The 13,354-nt window shown below is 42.1% G+C and overlaps 1 protein-coding gene across 4 annotated transcripts in view; it reads left to right on the plus strand.

The window, feature by feature from the left end:
- KIF1B (kinesin family member 1B) overlaps positions 1 to 13,354 on the plus strand; it is a 78,914-nt gene that overhangs the window by 44,781 nt on the left and 20,779 nt on the right. For 2 of the 4 annotated variants that reach the window (XM_050982638.1, XM_030230634.2), the window contains 9 exons: positions 1,945 to 2,041; positions 2,799 to 2,947; positions 3,177 to 3,355; positions 4,322 to 4,459; positions 5,174 to 5,422; positions 10,352 to 10,470; positions 12,120 to 12,205; positions 12,354 to 12,483; positions 12,813 to 12,972. In XM_050982638.1, the coding sequence (XP_050838595.1) occupies positions 1,945 to 2,041; positions 2,799 to 2,947; positions 3,177 to 3,355; positions 4,322 to 4,459; positions 5,174 to 5,422; positions 10,352 to 10,470; positions 12,120 to 12,205; positions 12,354 to 12,483; positions 12,813 to 12,972 (1,307 nt within the window). The remainder of the gene's footprint in view (positions 1 to 1,944; positions 2,042 to 2,798; positions 2,948 to 3,176; positions 3,356 to 4,321; positions 4,460 to 5,173; positions 5,423 to 10,351; positions 10,471 to 12,119; positions 12,206 to 12,353; positions 12,484 to 12,812; positions 12,973 to 13,354) is intronic. The other 2 variants (XM_050982639.1, XM_030230636.2) reach the window with 1 other exon arrangement.

Here is a 13,354-nt window from a genome sequence, read left to right on the forward strand (position 1 = left end):
GTCTGCTCTTAAAAAGCCTTGTCTAGTTTGAGTGTATGGGGTGTGGGTTTTGGGGTCTTTTCTGTTTCCCCCAACCCCCCATTCCCTCTCCAGATTTTCAGTTTCTCCAAAAGAATCTGGAAAGATTCTACTAAAATGCTACTTGAAGAGCTTTTCATTTCTACAGTTCAGCTGCTCAAAATGACATTATTGACTTCAGACTACAGGAAAATTAAATATTTTGCCTTTCCTTGCAAGTGAGAGAAGCTTATTTGTGCCACTTTGCTTCTCACCAGCTTTATCTCGTTTTCAAATGTAATAGCATTATCTGCATGGAATGGGGGAAATAGATCCAAAAAAGTGCCTTTATGTTAGGAAAAAATCAGGATTATGCTGGGCATTTCAGAAGAGTAGATAAGTCTGATGCTTCATGAGAAGTCTCATGGATTCTAGAATAGATTCTTGGTGAATCTAGGAATTTCAGGATGAATATTGAAAGGAAATGTATTTGTTTTGTTTGCAGTACTTATGGTGCTGGGCTGAGGTTACTTCCTGTGTAAGTAAGTAGCCAGCTTAGGGTGAATGGAGCAGAAACAAATGAAGAAGGAGCATTTTAGCCAAATTAAATATTCAAGAGGAAATTAGACTCTTATTTGGAAAGGAGATACACCTACAGAACATTCTTTCGGGTTCATAAGTAATATTTTCTGAAAATAGCATTAACAAATGGTTGCTGTGCCCTTAGAAAGTGCAGGATTTTGAATATCATGAATTCAATATCCCTGAGAGCAAAATTGAACTTCTTATGGCCTTCATATGATGCCTGCATTTTAATTTTCTAAAGCCTTTCTGGCTGAAGCTGACACCGTCATATTGTGGATAAGTGATGCAGCTCTTTAGGTGGGATGTTTAAATGGGATGGGAGGAAAATGTAAAGCTTTTATTCTGTAGCTCTTGGACTTAAATACCTATTATCATAAACTGGGCATTGGAGAAGAATTTCAGGATTAGGAACTGTGGAAGAGAGAAGGTTGGGATACAAGATGAGTGCCTTCAAGAATTCTTAAGAACTCAGCAACACCCTTAGTCAATTGTTGTTGTAACTCCTGGATAAAAATCTTGAGAAACCAGTTTAATTTGTGTAATATTATGCCAAAGGTTTATCTTAAAAAAATAAAACACCCTAGTGGGATAGGCTTTGAGACCAAGAGCACTGTGACAGAGTCTGTTCTAATTTGTATTTGTTTTGCCAGCAAATAATAAAAGGCTCATTAGTTTTAAGTAGCATCTGTTTCAAGGCACAATAAGGTCTGAACAGGAAGAAAATGCTGTTGTACCAGAAGCTATTGCTGAAGTGTTCCTCGTGGGGAAGCCACTGCACAGACTTCTCTGCCAGGGCCGTGGTGGTATTTTATCTTCTGATGTCTTAAATCCACATGTGAGAGAGTGGTGCTTGCATGCCATGGGGAAACTCTAATTGAAAACAAAGTGCTTCCCCCACTAATACTTCAATTTTTTTTTTTTTAATATAAAAAGGGCAAATTAGTGGTGCTGTTAATCCTCCTGTTTGAGAAAATTAAGGTGAATAATCCTCCCCTTTCAAATTTATTTTTGCATTTTTCTCTATTTCTGCCTCTTTTCTACCTCTCTGAAAGCAGCAGCCAGCCTCCAAATAAAATCCCCTTCTTCCTGTCTTTAGCAAAAACCCCACTAAAGAACATCCTAAAGCTTTCCCTCTTCTGGACACTGTACATGTAAATGTGGTGATTTTAGAGACCAGCTCTTCTATCCTGTGTTCTCTTTCCAGGGGAGATTGCACCAGGGCAGTGCTGGTGTGTGACCTGTGAGCCCTCGGAGTGTCTGTGTGGATGTGATCTGTGTCTGTCACTCTGAGCTCTTTGTGCCTCTCAGCTTCCTCCCTGCACTTGTCTGTCCTCCTACACAGCTTCTCCTCTCTCCCCACAGGACTATGAGAGCAAACTGCAGGCCCTCCAGAAGCAGGTAGAGACACGGTCCTTGGCAGCTGAAACCACAGAGGAGGAGGAGGAGGAGGAGGAAGAAGGTGAGTTTGGAGCTAAAAATAATTTGGATATAACCAAGTCTAAAGGAACAGCTGCTGTATCATCTCTTGTAATAGAAAACTTGCTTTGGAAAGCTGCAAAACACTGCAAGTTCTTGATCTGTAGTTCTCTCAGCATCAAGATTTCAAATACCCATTTATAGAATACATTCCACATGAACTGTAGACATACGTCTTCAGATACAACTGGTGCACAAACTAGATGAGTTTTACTCCAGGCTTGGATTTGGTGCTCTTGAAGGAATCTCTTCCTGGCACTAACAGAGCTCAGATGTCCTAAAACAAAATAACACTCTTGCCTTTGTTTCTTTGTTTTGATCTGGAACTTTCTCTTTCCTCCTTGCTAGGAATTCTTAGAATGCTGTGACATGTCTGTATAACTGCATTTCTGGACAGGAGATAATCTATTATTCTCATTATACTTGCTGTCATTCCACTCTTTCAGCGTTTGGCTTTAATAGTTTCCAAATAACTTAAAATAATAGGAGCAGAAAAAAAAATTGTTTCCTCTGTTCCAAATCTCGTTTACATGATCATTAATCTCTACTGCTAATGTTGAGGAAGTTTGAGTCCAGCTTTTCCATGATGAATAATGAAAATGTAGAGTTTTGATTTCTGCTCTTCCAGAAAATGTGTTGAGAGCTTGATGGCACAGTCAGCAGGAGTACTGGATACTGCATGTGATGGTTTTGAGAGGAGGCTACGTTGTTTTATTCCTCTGTTTCTTTGCTCTTTCCAGTGCCCTGGACACGCCATGAGTATGAACTCGCCCAGTGGGCTTTCAGGAAGTGGAAATTCCACCAGTTCACTTCACTGAGGGACCAGCTCTGGGGGAATGCAGTATATCTGAAGGAAGCCAATGCAATCAGTGTAGAGTTAAAGAAAAAGGTAGGGACATGCAGAGCCGGTTTTTGAACTTTCTGACCCATCAGTTTTGATTGTATAATCCTGCTGTAAATGCTCTCAGTTTCTTGGAGTCTTTAAAATTGTATCTCTTGCTTATTAATTTGGGCTGTAAAAGGGTTCGGAAAATTGTGAGTCTTTGATTCTGGCTTCTGTCTGAGTGAAGGTCCCATCTGTCTGCAGAGGACCAAAGTGCTGTGTCTCTGGCATGCAGGTGCAGTTCCAGTTTGTCCTGCTCACGGACACCCTGTACTCGCCCCTGCCTCCGGAGCTCTTGCCCGCCGAGCCCGAGAAGGGCCGGGACCGGCGGCCGTTCCCCCGCACCGTGGTGGCTGTGGAGGTGCAGGACCTGAAGAACGGAGCCACGCATTACTGGTCCTTAGAAAAACTCAAGTATGTCAATAGTATTAGAGAACTTCCCTATGTCTAAGGAACTTCGCTCAAAAATTTCTTCACTTGCTGTTCCTTATCGGTTTCTGGTTTTTCTCTGTGTCCTCCCAAACTTTGTAGACAGTGTGGGATGTTCTAAATACCAGCTTTTCAGATTGTTTGAACAAGTGCACTTTTCTCCAGCTTCTAACCTTAGCTTCACATCTAATTTTTGTAATTTGAGGTTAGACTTTTATCTTTTGAATGTAATAAGACTCATCACAGCTCATCTCCGTGCATTACTTTTTTCAGTCACTTCCACTGTAAAAATTTCCTTGCCACCTGCTTTATATAACCTGGCAGTATATGACATAATTTATGATAAAAATCTTCAATAAAGAAGATTTTATTCCTATGGAAGCTACACAAATTTCTGACTGCAGTCTGAATTATTTTCATCACATGTAAATGACATTTCTTTTCCCCATTCTCTAAATATTGACTGAAGGACTTTTTTCCTACTAATAACTTCTAGACAAAGGATCTTGCAGTGTGAAACACTTGTTTTTTTCAATAAAATAAGTGGATAATTAGAGTCTATAATGGAATTGGTTCACTTTTGAATCAAAATGCCAACAATTCTGGAGTGGAATGCAAAGAACTGCCAAAATTACTCAGTAACATGGTCTGATAAAAAATTAAAGCAAAAGTATGCAAGAATTAGATGTGAAAGAGGAATATTTAGAAGTGAATTGAAATCCAAGATTTATGTAAGCTTCTGCAGTGACCTTGCCTTGTGCTTAGAGGGCTTAGCTGACAACCAGACTCTCCAACATTTTGGGGAATTAGTGAAACACCAAACTTAGGGCATGGCCTCCTCTCTTCTTAGGTGTAACTTGGTCCAGGGGACGCCAGTGAGGTGAGCACCTCCTTGTGTTCTCTGCCTCCTTGACCCCCTCTCTGAGCTCTTTGCTGCTGCTGTCTGTGCAGGCAGAGGCTGGAGCTGATGCGGGAGATGTACGACCGGGCGGGGGAAGTGGCCTCCGGCAGCCAGGACGAGCCCGAGGGCTCCATGACGGGCAGCGACCCCTTCTACGACCGCTTCCACTGGTTCAAGCTCGTGGGCAGGTACGGACAGCGCCTCCTGCTGCTGCACTGCCAGCTCGGGCTCCACCTGCAGTGGTCAATAACCGTGGGGCCTCTGGCTCAGCTGGGTCTTGTCTTTCAGGGATTTGGAATAGACTTTAAATACAGTTAAGAGTAGAAAATGAATGTGCTCTTTAGAATGTGGCCAGTTCAGGTGTCTAGTAGTAGAATGTGCTTTGAGTGAGCATTTAGTAAGTTACAAAATTATTTTAAAATAATATAACTGGCTAAGTTCCATCTAAAGTCACTGGGGCAGAGCTGTGAGACTACAAAGAACACTGGAAAAGTGGTCCACAGTCTCTCAAATGTGTGGTTCAAATAGTTTGGTCATACTGTAGGGAAGTGTCTAATGGGATTCTTTTACTATTTCCTGCTGTCGGCCGCACCTTTACAATATTTTTATTTGCAGAACTGCTGTGTTGGAAATAAGAAATGTAGCTTTGTTACATGGATGTCTTCTCAAGTTCTATATGCTCAGCCATGTTTCTATTCCTTTTTCATTTGCTTCCTGCTCCATTCAAGGACACTTCTTTCCCTGACTTTGTTGGCAGCCCCCTCCCTCCCGTTTCATTGCAGTGCAGGTGGTTTGAAGGCGTTGCTCGTTGTTGAGGGGTCTCTGTGCTGATGGCAGCAAAGAGCTGCTGATGAGTTCTGTGTGCTGACCCTGTTAATCGCTGTCCGTTCGCTGATGTGCAGCTCCCCCATATTCCATGGCTGCGTCAACGAGCGCCTGGCCGATCGCACGCCCTCCCCCACTTTCTCCACCGCCGACTCCGACATCACTGAACTGGCAGATGAGCAGCAGGATGAGATGGAGGACTTTGATGATGAGGCCTTTGTGGATGACACTGGCTCCGACGTTGGGACTGAGGAGGGATCAGACCTCTTCAATGATGGGCGCGACCCGTTTTACGACCGATCCCCTTGGTTCATTTTAGTGGGAAGGTTGGTGAGGTTACTCTGAGAATGGCCAAAAGGGACCAGCTCTTGCTGCAGACTGCTATGGCTTTGCCTTGTGCTACACAGAGGGTCGGTCTAGCCAAAGTAAACATGTCCATAAATTGGAATTGCCAGAGAATGAGTGTAGTTCAACATTAAGTTTTGAATTCCTGTGTCTGGGGGCATGAAGACATAAGTAGTAATTGAGAAAATAACCCTTAGCTGCGACAGTGTGAGTAAATCTAGATAACTGTTGCAGCTTGGAATGAATGGGGGTTTGTATACAGAATTTAAACCTTTTTAGAATTCCCTATTTAGCCGTTGCAGGTTCACTAAGACAGAATTGTAGCATGTTATTTTCTTCCATGGAAGAGAATCTGACTATGGTGGGAAGTCTTTCAGTCCAAACCCAGAAGTCTATTGTTTTTGAAAACAGGTTTAATATTCGCTGCATACAAAAAGATGGCATGTGGAGAAAGAAGAATGGTCCTTTCTGGATGAGGAAAAGAGTGTTCTCTGAGATGATTTGGCTTCTCGGATTGTGCTTGACTCTCTGTAGCCAGTATTACGCAGTGAAAGGTCATCAACATTGAAATTCACTGTCTCTGTTTATCAGCACTTTCCCCAGGCACTATGCTTGAATTTCTGAAACAGGTTTGCTTGGTGTATTTTAGAAAATTATTGAGCTTTCCAGAACAGAAAGAATTAGGGCATTACCAGACCTCAGTCCGTGATGTAGACCCTTAAGGACAGCAGGTTGCATTAAAGAAATGTAGTTCTTCACACTGTTTCTTCAGTAATAGTCTCACTAGCACATGTTTCTCATTACCAGAAATAGAAACATTTTTATTTAGTGGCTTGGCTCCTCTCTCTGCTGCTTCCCTCTCCCCTGATGATGCTTTTGTGCTTCCTTGCTTACCCTGTAAGCCAACATCCTCATTAAGGTTCTTGCTACAGGTGTGGTACAGAAAAAGGCTTTGTGGCCAGCAGAAGGGAGGAACAAAGAAACAGGGCCCAGAGCTTGGTTTTATCCTTCTCTGTGGGTGTAAGCAGGAAAGGCTTCAGGGTCAACATGGTGGGCTCTTCATGCAGTTTCCTCAAATGCAGAACATTTGTTTGCATAATTTATGAAAAGGAGAGATTGAGTTTGCTGGTCTTTATCAAGCTTTGAGTTCAGTGCAGTGTGTTTGTCTAACCTCAGGCATTGTCAGTAGTGAAACTTGGAACTTCTTTGATCCTGTTTTTTAAACAAAAATTGCTAAAGTTGCAAGAGATTGTGTTAATCCTCTCTGGTCTCTGAATCTGTGCCCTTACGTGCAATGCTTGGTACCAGGTTTTACAAACTCTGATTATCTGGTTCAGGTGGGGAGGCAGTTTGGGAAAGCCATCTGTGCTGCTCTGGGCTGGCTGTCAGCTCCTTTGAGCCCAGGGTGCCCTGTGTGCCCCTGGAGCCTGGGAAAGAGCTGAGCTGTTCATGCTCACTCGCAGAGGGCTCAGGAAGCACAGCACGAGCTGAGCAGATACAGTGTGTAATGAAAACACTTGTGCTTCCTGGCAGGCACACAGCTTGGATTCCCTGCTTTGTGGGGAGTTCTGAGCTGTGTCTGTGGGCAGACACGTGAAGCTGCCTGCAGTGCTCTGGGCACCAGCCTGCATGGTGTGAGCTGCATGGACAGAGCTGTGAATGTCTTGAGGGGTGAAACTTAGTTCCTATTATGAGGCTAGAGAGTGACTTTTCCTCAGTTGTTGGTTTTTATTGTTTCTGTTCCTGTTGTTCTCTTGTGCCCATTCTGTCGGCAGAGGCTGTTAGACTGTCCAGCACCACTGAGTAGGAACTGTTGTGAGTCCTCTGTATCCTCCAGTGGGAGAATTCTGCTTTTGAACAGTGACTTAGAAGCAGCAGGGGTGTCCATCTGCATAGGTATTGTCTGAGCACAAGGCAGTGTTCAGTTTGTAACAAAACCAGAATTCCTTATCACTTCCAAGTGTGTACTGGTTGATACGTTATAGAATGTGAAGGACAAATAAAATGATTTTTAGTATTTTTGGGGGGTTGTCAGCAATAACAAGTGCAGGTCATGAAGGAGAGGAGGAGGAGAAGTGGAGCATGTAGTTATCTAACTCCCTGGCCATCACAGTTATTTTCTTTTCTCTCTCTGTGCTATGACTGTCTTTTATTTGTAACTCTTAAAGAAAACAAAAAGAGCTGGTCCCTTTAGCCATTTTTCCTGGCATGCTGGGTTTCTTCAAGATTGACTCTATTTAATGGTGTGACATATCAAGCATTTGCTTTGTTTTTAAGGGAGGTGGGAGAGGACTATGGGATATTTTATGTAAATCCTAATGTGTTTATTTTAAAAATATCTGCCATCATTTTGAGTTCTGTTGGTTTTGTTTTGGTTTTTTAAAAAATCGTGTTTGTTAAATTTAATTTCTAGTTTTGTTGTGAGTATGCCATTTTACCTCACCAATCTTTCTGCTAATCCAGCTCCCCTCTTTCAGTCTGCTGGGCTAAGTGCAGGGGGACACTTAGGGGCTCTTTGGGGAGTGGGAGTTCTCATGGATGTGGGAAGAGGAGGAGGATAACCTTAAGATTTCATCCACTCCTAGCTTGGCACTGTCTCATGATGAAGCAGCTGTAGTGCTGCATAACCCAGCTCTGTTTTGGTGCAGCACGTGTGCAGTTGCTCTCCACTCTACAGAAGAGATGCAGCATTTTCAGCACCAAAGAGGAGGCTTTAAACTTTTTTGCATAATGTGCTTTTTTCCCTCTAAGTTAAAATTATTCCAGTGAACAAGGTGACTGGATGGAAGCAAACTGGGGGAGAAGAGAAATGCATTATTTTCCTTGGGATGGCCACATGGTAGGGGTTAATCCAGCTGAATGCTTTGGCTGTCACGTGTTGAGCAGCACCTTCAGAACTTTTGCCCTGCAAATAAAGATGTATTTTTTATTCATGCAGGTGATGTTTTCACTTTCCTTTTATTTGGCTTTGAAGGGAGAAGGCTTCTGCAATGTCTGACTCTTTTTAGTTAGTGAGACTCCTCCTGTGCACATCAGGGCAAGACTCCTTGGCTTCTGTTCTGTTGGGCAGTGTCTCTTCTCCCTGGCTTGAAATGTGCTTTTCAATCTGGGTGTGTTCTTCGTGTAGAGCCCAGAACCACATACCTTTTGGAACTCCATCCCTGATCCAAGCCAAGTGAACCATTCCAGTTTCAGGGACTGTTTTCTTGTGTGGTTGGATGCTAGTTCCTCAGATGTGCATCGCCTGAAATTCCAAAGCTAAAAATGAAAATGCTAGAGGGAAAAAATAAAATTTAACTTTTTTCATTTTGTTACTTGAAATTTTCTCACTTTTCCCTTCCCCTGCTTTATGAGTGCTTACCTCACTTTGAAGCAGACTGAAAAGGAATTAAATCCTAATCTTAGTGAAGTGTTATGTTACAGTTGGTTTTTTTTTGTTGTTGTTGTATGGTTTTCTTCATTTTATGTTTTGTTACTTTATAGCCGTATTAATCATCCTCTTCTCTATTGCATTTTGTCACCACTTTTTTTTAGTAGCATTATTTTTGTGTCCTTGGTTCATGACTGACACCTGTTTGACTTTCTTGTCATTTCAAAAGAGTTCATTCATCCTTGGAAGGGGCATGTGAACCCAAGGAGCAACACTTCCCTTTTGTCATGCAGGACTTTTCGTAGGAGTGTTAAACAATAACAGTTATAAATGACAGGAATTAATTATTCGTAATACTAAGGACTAATAAAAAGAACTGTAAGGAAGAAGTTAGTAAAACAAATTACTGTTGTTTAATAAAATGTGCATAAATTCATTAAAATTGCATTATTAGTCACTTTAAATTTACTAACTGGTAAAAGTATTGGTTAAAGTTCTGTGCATCTCAGTACTCTTTTGAACTCTGAAACAGCTCATTTAATAAATGAAACCTTCCATATTTTCCCCTTATTGAGAGCTGTTCTTTAGCTGACTTGTTGAGCTTATCAACCTTTAATGTCTTGCTCAAGCTAATCCCACTGAAGTGTGATGCTTTAGAAACTACTGCAATTCATTGCAGAAACATAAAATAACTTAATAACTTTAGTCTGACTTTTAATTAAAATATATACAATTAAATTGCTTACCTTACTGCTCCAAAACAGACCCTGCTTGTATATAACTTATAAGTTAGTGCAGGGCAGGATCGTCCCCTCTGGGGCCTAAATGCTGTTTTTCCTTTTGGAAACTGTAATTTCTAAGTGGTTGCTCTAGAGTAGTGCTGTCATGTCTTATTTGTTATGTTTTGTTTTTTCAAAGAAATAAATCAAATGTTTGTTAAGAGATTTACCTGGGAAGACTTTCAGTCTTCCACTCTCTGTGCAAGCAGGGAATCTTCCAGTAAACCTAAGTGATGACTTATGGTTTATTGTGGGTTTCTGGTTACTCTGCACGCAGTGTTATCAAAGGAATATAGAAGACAGAAAACATTCAGTCAGTCTGTTTTTAAAAGAGTGAGTTTATATGTTCAGTAAAAAACTGAGGCTGTGTGAGCACAGTAGATCAATTCCTTTTTAATTTATCATTTCCACCTACCTCATTCTTTATCATCAGTAGTTCCCTGATGGATTCTGCCTGCTTGCTAACAGCTCCATTCACAACTTCAGTGCATCTCTGGTTACCTTCCATACAGCCATGCGCCCTCCCTGAGTCTGTAACTCACTCCTGTGAGCCCTGGGTCCCTCTGAGCTCTGACTGAGAGCCTTTGGGGGCTGCCCTGGGCTTGGCCAGAGCTCTGTGTGGGCAGGATGGACCCAGGACCCCCTGCAGGTCTAGGAGATGCAGTGTCTGGGATCTGACTGTTCCAGAGCTGAGCAAAGCTGCAGTGGGCTTTGGCACACCGTTCCTAATGCTGGCTGTGTTTCTCTCCTCCTGTCACCAGAGCCTTCGTGTACCTGAGCAACCTGCTGTACCCAGTGCCCCTGATCCACAGGGTGGCCGTGGTCAGCGAGAAGGGGGAAGTGCGCGGCTTCCTGCGCGTGGCCGTGCAGGCCATAGCAGGTGAGACACCGCTGCCTTCGAGGGCCAGCCTAGCAAACCAGAGCACTCTCCTGATACTCAAACCTCAGTTACCTTCATGTTGCAAAGAACACTTGCTCTCTCTTGGTATTGAAATGATTTCATTCGTTGTTTCACCATAGGGACTGAGCGTGGATAAGTCTTGAAATAATGCTATTGAACAAAAGATCTTAAAGTTATGATGATGTCATCCACTGAAGTTTATACCTGGCAACTAATACAAGACTGCTTTTTAGGACAGTGGAAGATTTAACTACTGTCATTAAGTCTGAAAACTAAAACCAAAGGAAAGCTTTTTCCTTCTGGCACCCAGTATAAGCAGTGCAGAAGGGTGCCTGGTTTGATGGTTTCGGTGGCCTGCATTAAAGTTAAATGTACCAAGTTTTAGCTGTGCTCGAACTATCCCTTTAAATAATGTTCAGAAATGTGCTCCTCTGAGGCCTGGGGAGAGCACTTGAAGAAGTTCCTGAACTGATGGTTTTCAGAGTGGTGTAAACAGAAATGAGCAGCAGTTTCCCCCTTCATTGCCTCACTAAAAACGTGGAGACCAGGAGCTGCTTTAACACAGTGTTTAATCACCAGGAATTCTTTTCAGAAGAGAGGAGTAGATATCCGGGGTGGTAACAGCCTCACCCAGTGCTGAGCTGCCATTGTGTATGTGCCAGAGTTTACTGCAGGTCACTGCTCAGTCCCTGGTGTTTCAGAATGCTCAGTGTGAGGTGGGCTGCTTGGCAGGGCCATGCCTTAGCCATGCTGATGGGAGCACAGATCCTTCCCATAATTTGCCTTTTCCAGCAGTGGCCAAATGCCAGCAGTTCTTGCTGCTTTAGGTAGGGTAACCCTGGAAGCTTCACTCTCCATGGGAACATATAATTAAACTCAGACTCTGAAGACGTATAAGAATCACCCTGGCAGGGATTAAAACAAGTGAATTAAAATCTGGTTTAATGTGTACAAAAGTCTAGTTTGGTTTGGTCTCCTTAGCATTGACTGAATATTTCCAAATAAATATTTATCCATCCAAATGAACTGAATGCAGCAGGGCTAACAGAAACTGAACTGGGGAGATCTCTTAAAAAAGGGCCATGGCATTATTTGATCCCTAAGCAAAGTGTTGGAGCACATTCTGAATCTTGGGATTTCTGCTGTGACTGTGCATTTACTGTGAAAACCCCCTGGCATTTAACCAGGCCCTGTTGTTGTTGCTCTCTGAGAAGAGGAGGAGGTGAAATGAGCAGATTGTATGGACAGATCCATCTTTCAGACTTCCAGCATGTCCTGGTGGAGCTGATTTCATGGCTACAGAATTTTAGATGTTAGTTTACCTCAGTATAATAATCAGAAGTAAATAAATAATGAAAATTAGTACTAAAGTTGGTTTGCACTTAAAATTCTCTAAAGTTAAGTATTTTCAGAATGAAACTTGAGAGCTTGTCTTGTTTTCCCACACCCAAGTTCCTGATGGATAGATTTCTGGCATGATCTTTTCCAGCACTTACTCCATGACTCTTCTGCTTTCCGTTTTGGTTTCCATTATAATGAAAATTTCCATTTAGGTAGCTCTGTGGGGTCTCCCTTCCCCTCCCCATAATTTATTTATCTATCTTCTTTTTTCACTGTGTTTTTTTTAGCTGATGAAGAAGCCCCAGATTATGGATCTGGTATTCGACAGTCTGGAACAGCTAAAATTTCATTTGACAATGAGTATTTTGATAAGGTAAGAATTCTTAAAATTGATTTAGGTATATTTGAGTGTAGTAGCTTGTGCTTCTAAATAAAGAACACGTGTTGTAGGGAAAGAAGGGGATGGCAAACTCAGAAAGTGCAGAAGTCTGTTACAAGGCACTTTTATATTTAATTTTCAGAGTGATTTTTCTTCAGTTGCAATGACTCGGTCTGGACTGTCACTGGAGGAGTTAAGGATTGTGGAAGGGCAAGGACAGAATTCAGAGGTTACCACTCCTCCAGAGGAGATCAACAGAATGAATGAGCTGGGTAAGCAAGAAATATGTGGTGTTTGGAGAACTTCTGGGAAGTTTGTGACACTTTCAGTCAGTCATAGAAAGGAGTCCTGAGTGTCCTTCAAGAGTGCCATGGTTAGGGAGAGGTGTTACCAGGGGGTTGAACGTGAGAGATTCATTTGAAGAACAGTGCTGAAAAACTTCTCAGATATTTGGATCTTTTGGTTATCAGTAAATTATTTGGGTTTAAAAGGGAAAAAAATGTGATGGGACTAAACTGTCTCCTGAAGAACTATTTCAATAAAAGAAAGGAGGAAAAAAAAAAGAAAATTCTTTCATGTGGGATGTTTTTTTCTCCCTAAGACTTGAAGTCAGCCACTTTGGATGGAAAGATGACTATGGAAGGATTCACTGAGGAAATTGGTGATCACCTGAAGCTGGGCAGTGTGTTCACCTTCCGTGTGACAGTGCTTCAGGCCAGTGGCATCCTGCCCGAATATGCAGATATTTTCTGCCAGTTCAAGTAAGAATGTGTCTTTACTTGCATTAGGCAATTAATGGTATAGCGATATCATGAGATAATGATAGAGAGAGCAAAGAACAGTGGGCAGTGGAACTCTGAGAACTTTTTAGATGGGTGGAGGTGTTGTACAGCAGAGAAAAGCACCTCATCACTTACTGGAGTTCTTGGTCCTCACTTTCTCTTAAGCAGATGTTAAGGATTAAAGTTTTGCAGAAAGGAATTAGGAATCAAAGTGGACTCATAAGTTACTTGTTTATGGATATCTTAAGGCTTTAGGCTTTTAATGTGAAAAATTCAATACTAGATTGTACATGCACCCATTTGAATGAAAGCTGCATGACCCTGCATGAGGAAATCAGTACTTCTCAAGTGAGAGTGGTCT

The sequence above is a fragment of the Serinus canaria genome, chromosome 21, assembly GCF_022539315.1.
Source record: "Serinus canaria isolate serCan28SL12 chromosome 21, serCan2020, whole genome shotgun sequence".
Lineage (NCBI taxonomy): Eukaryota > Metazoa > Chordata > Aves > Passeriformes > Fringillidae > Serinus > Serinus canaria.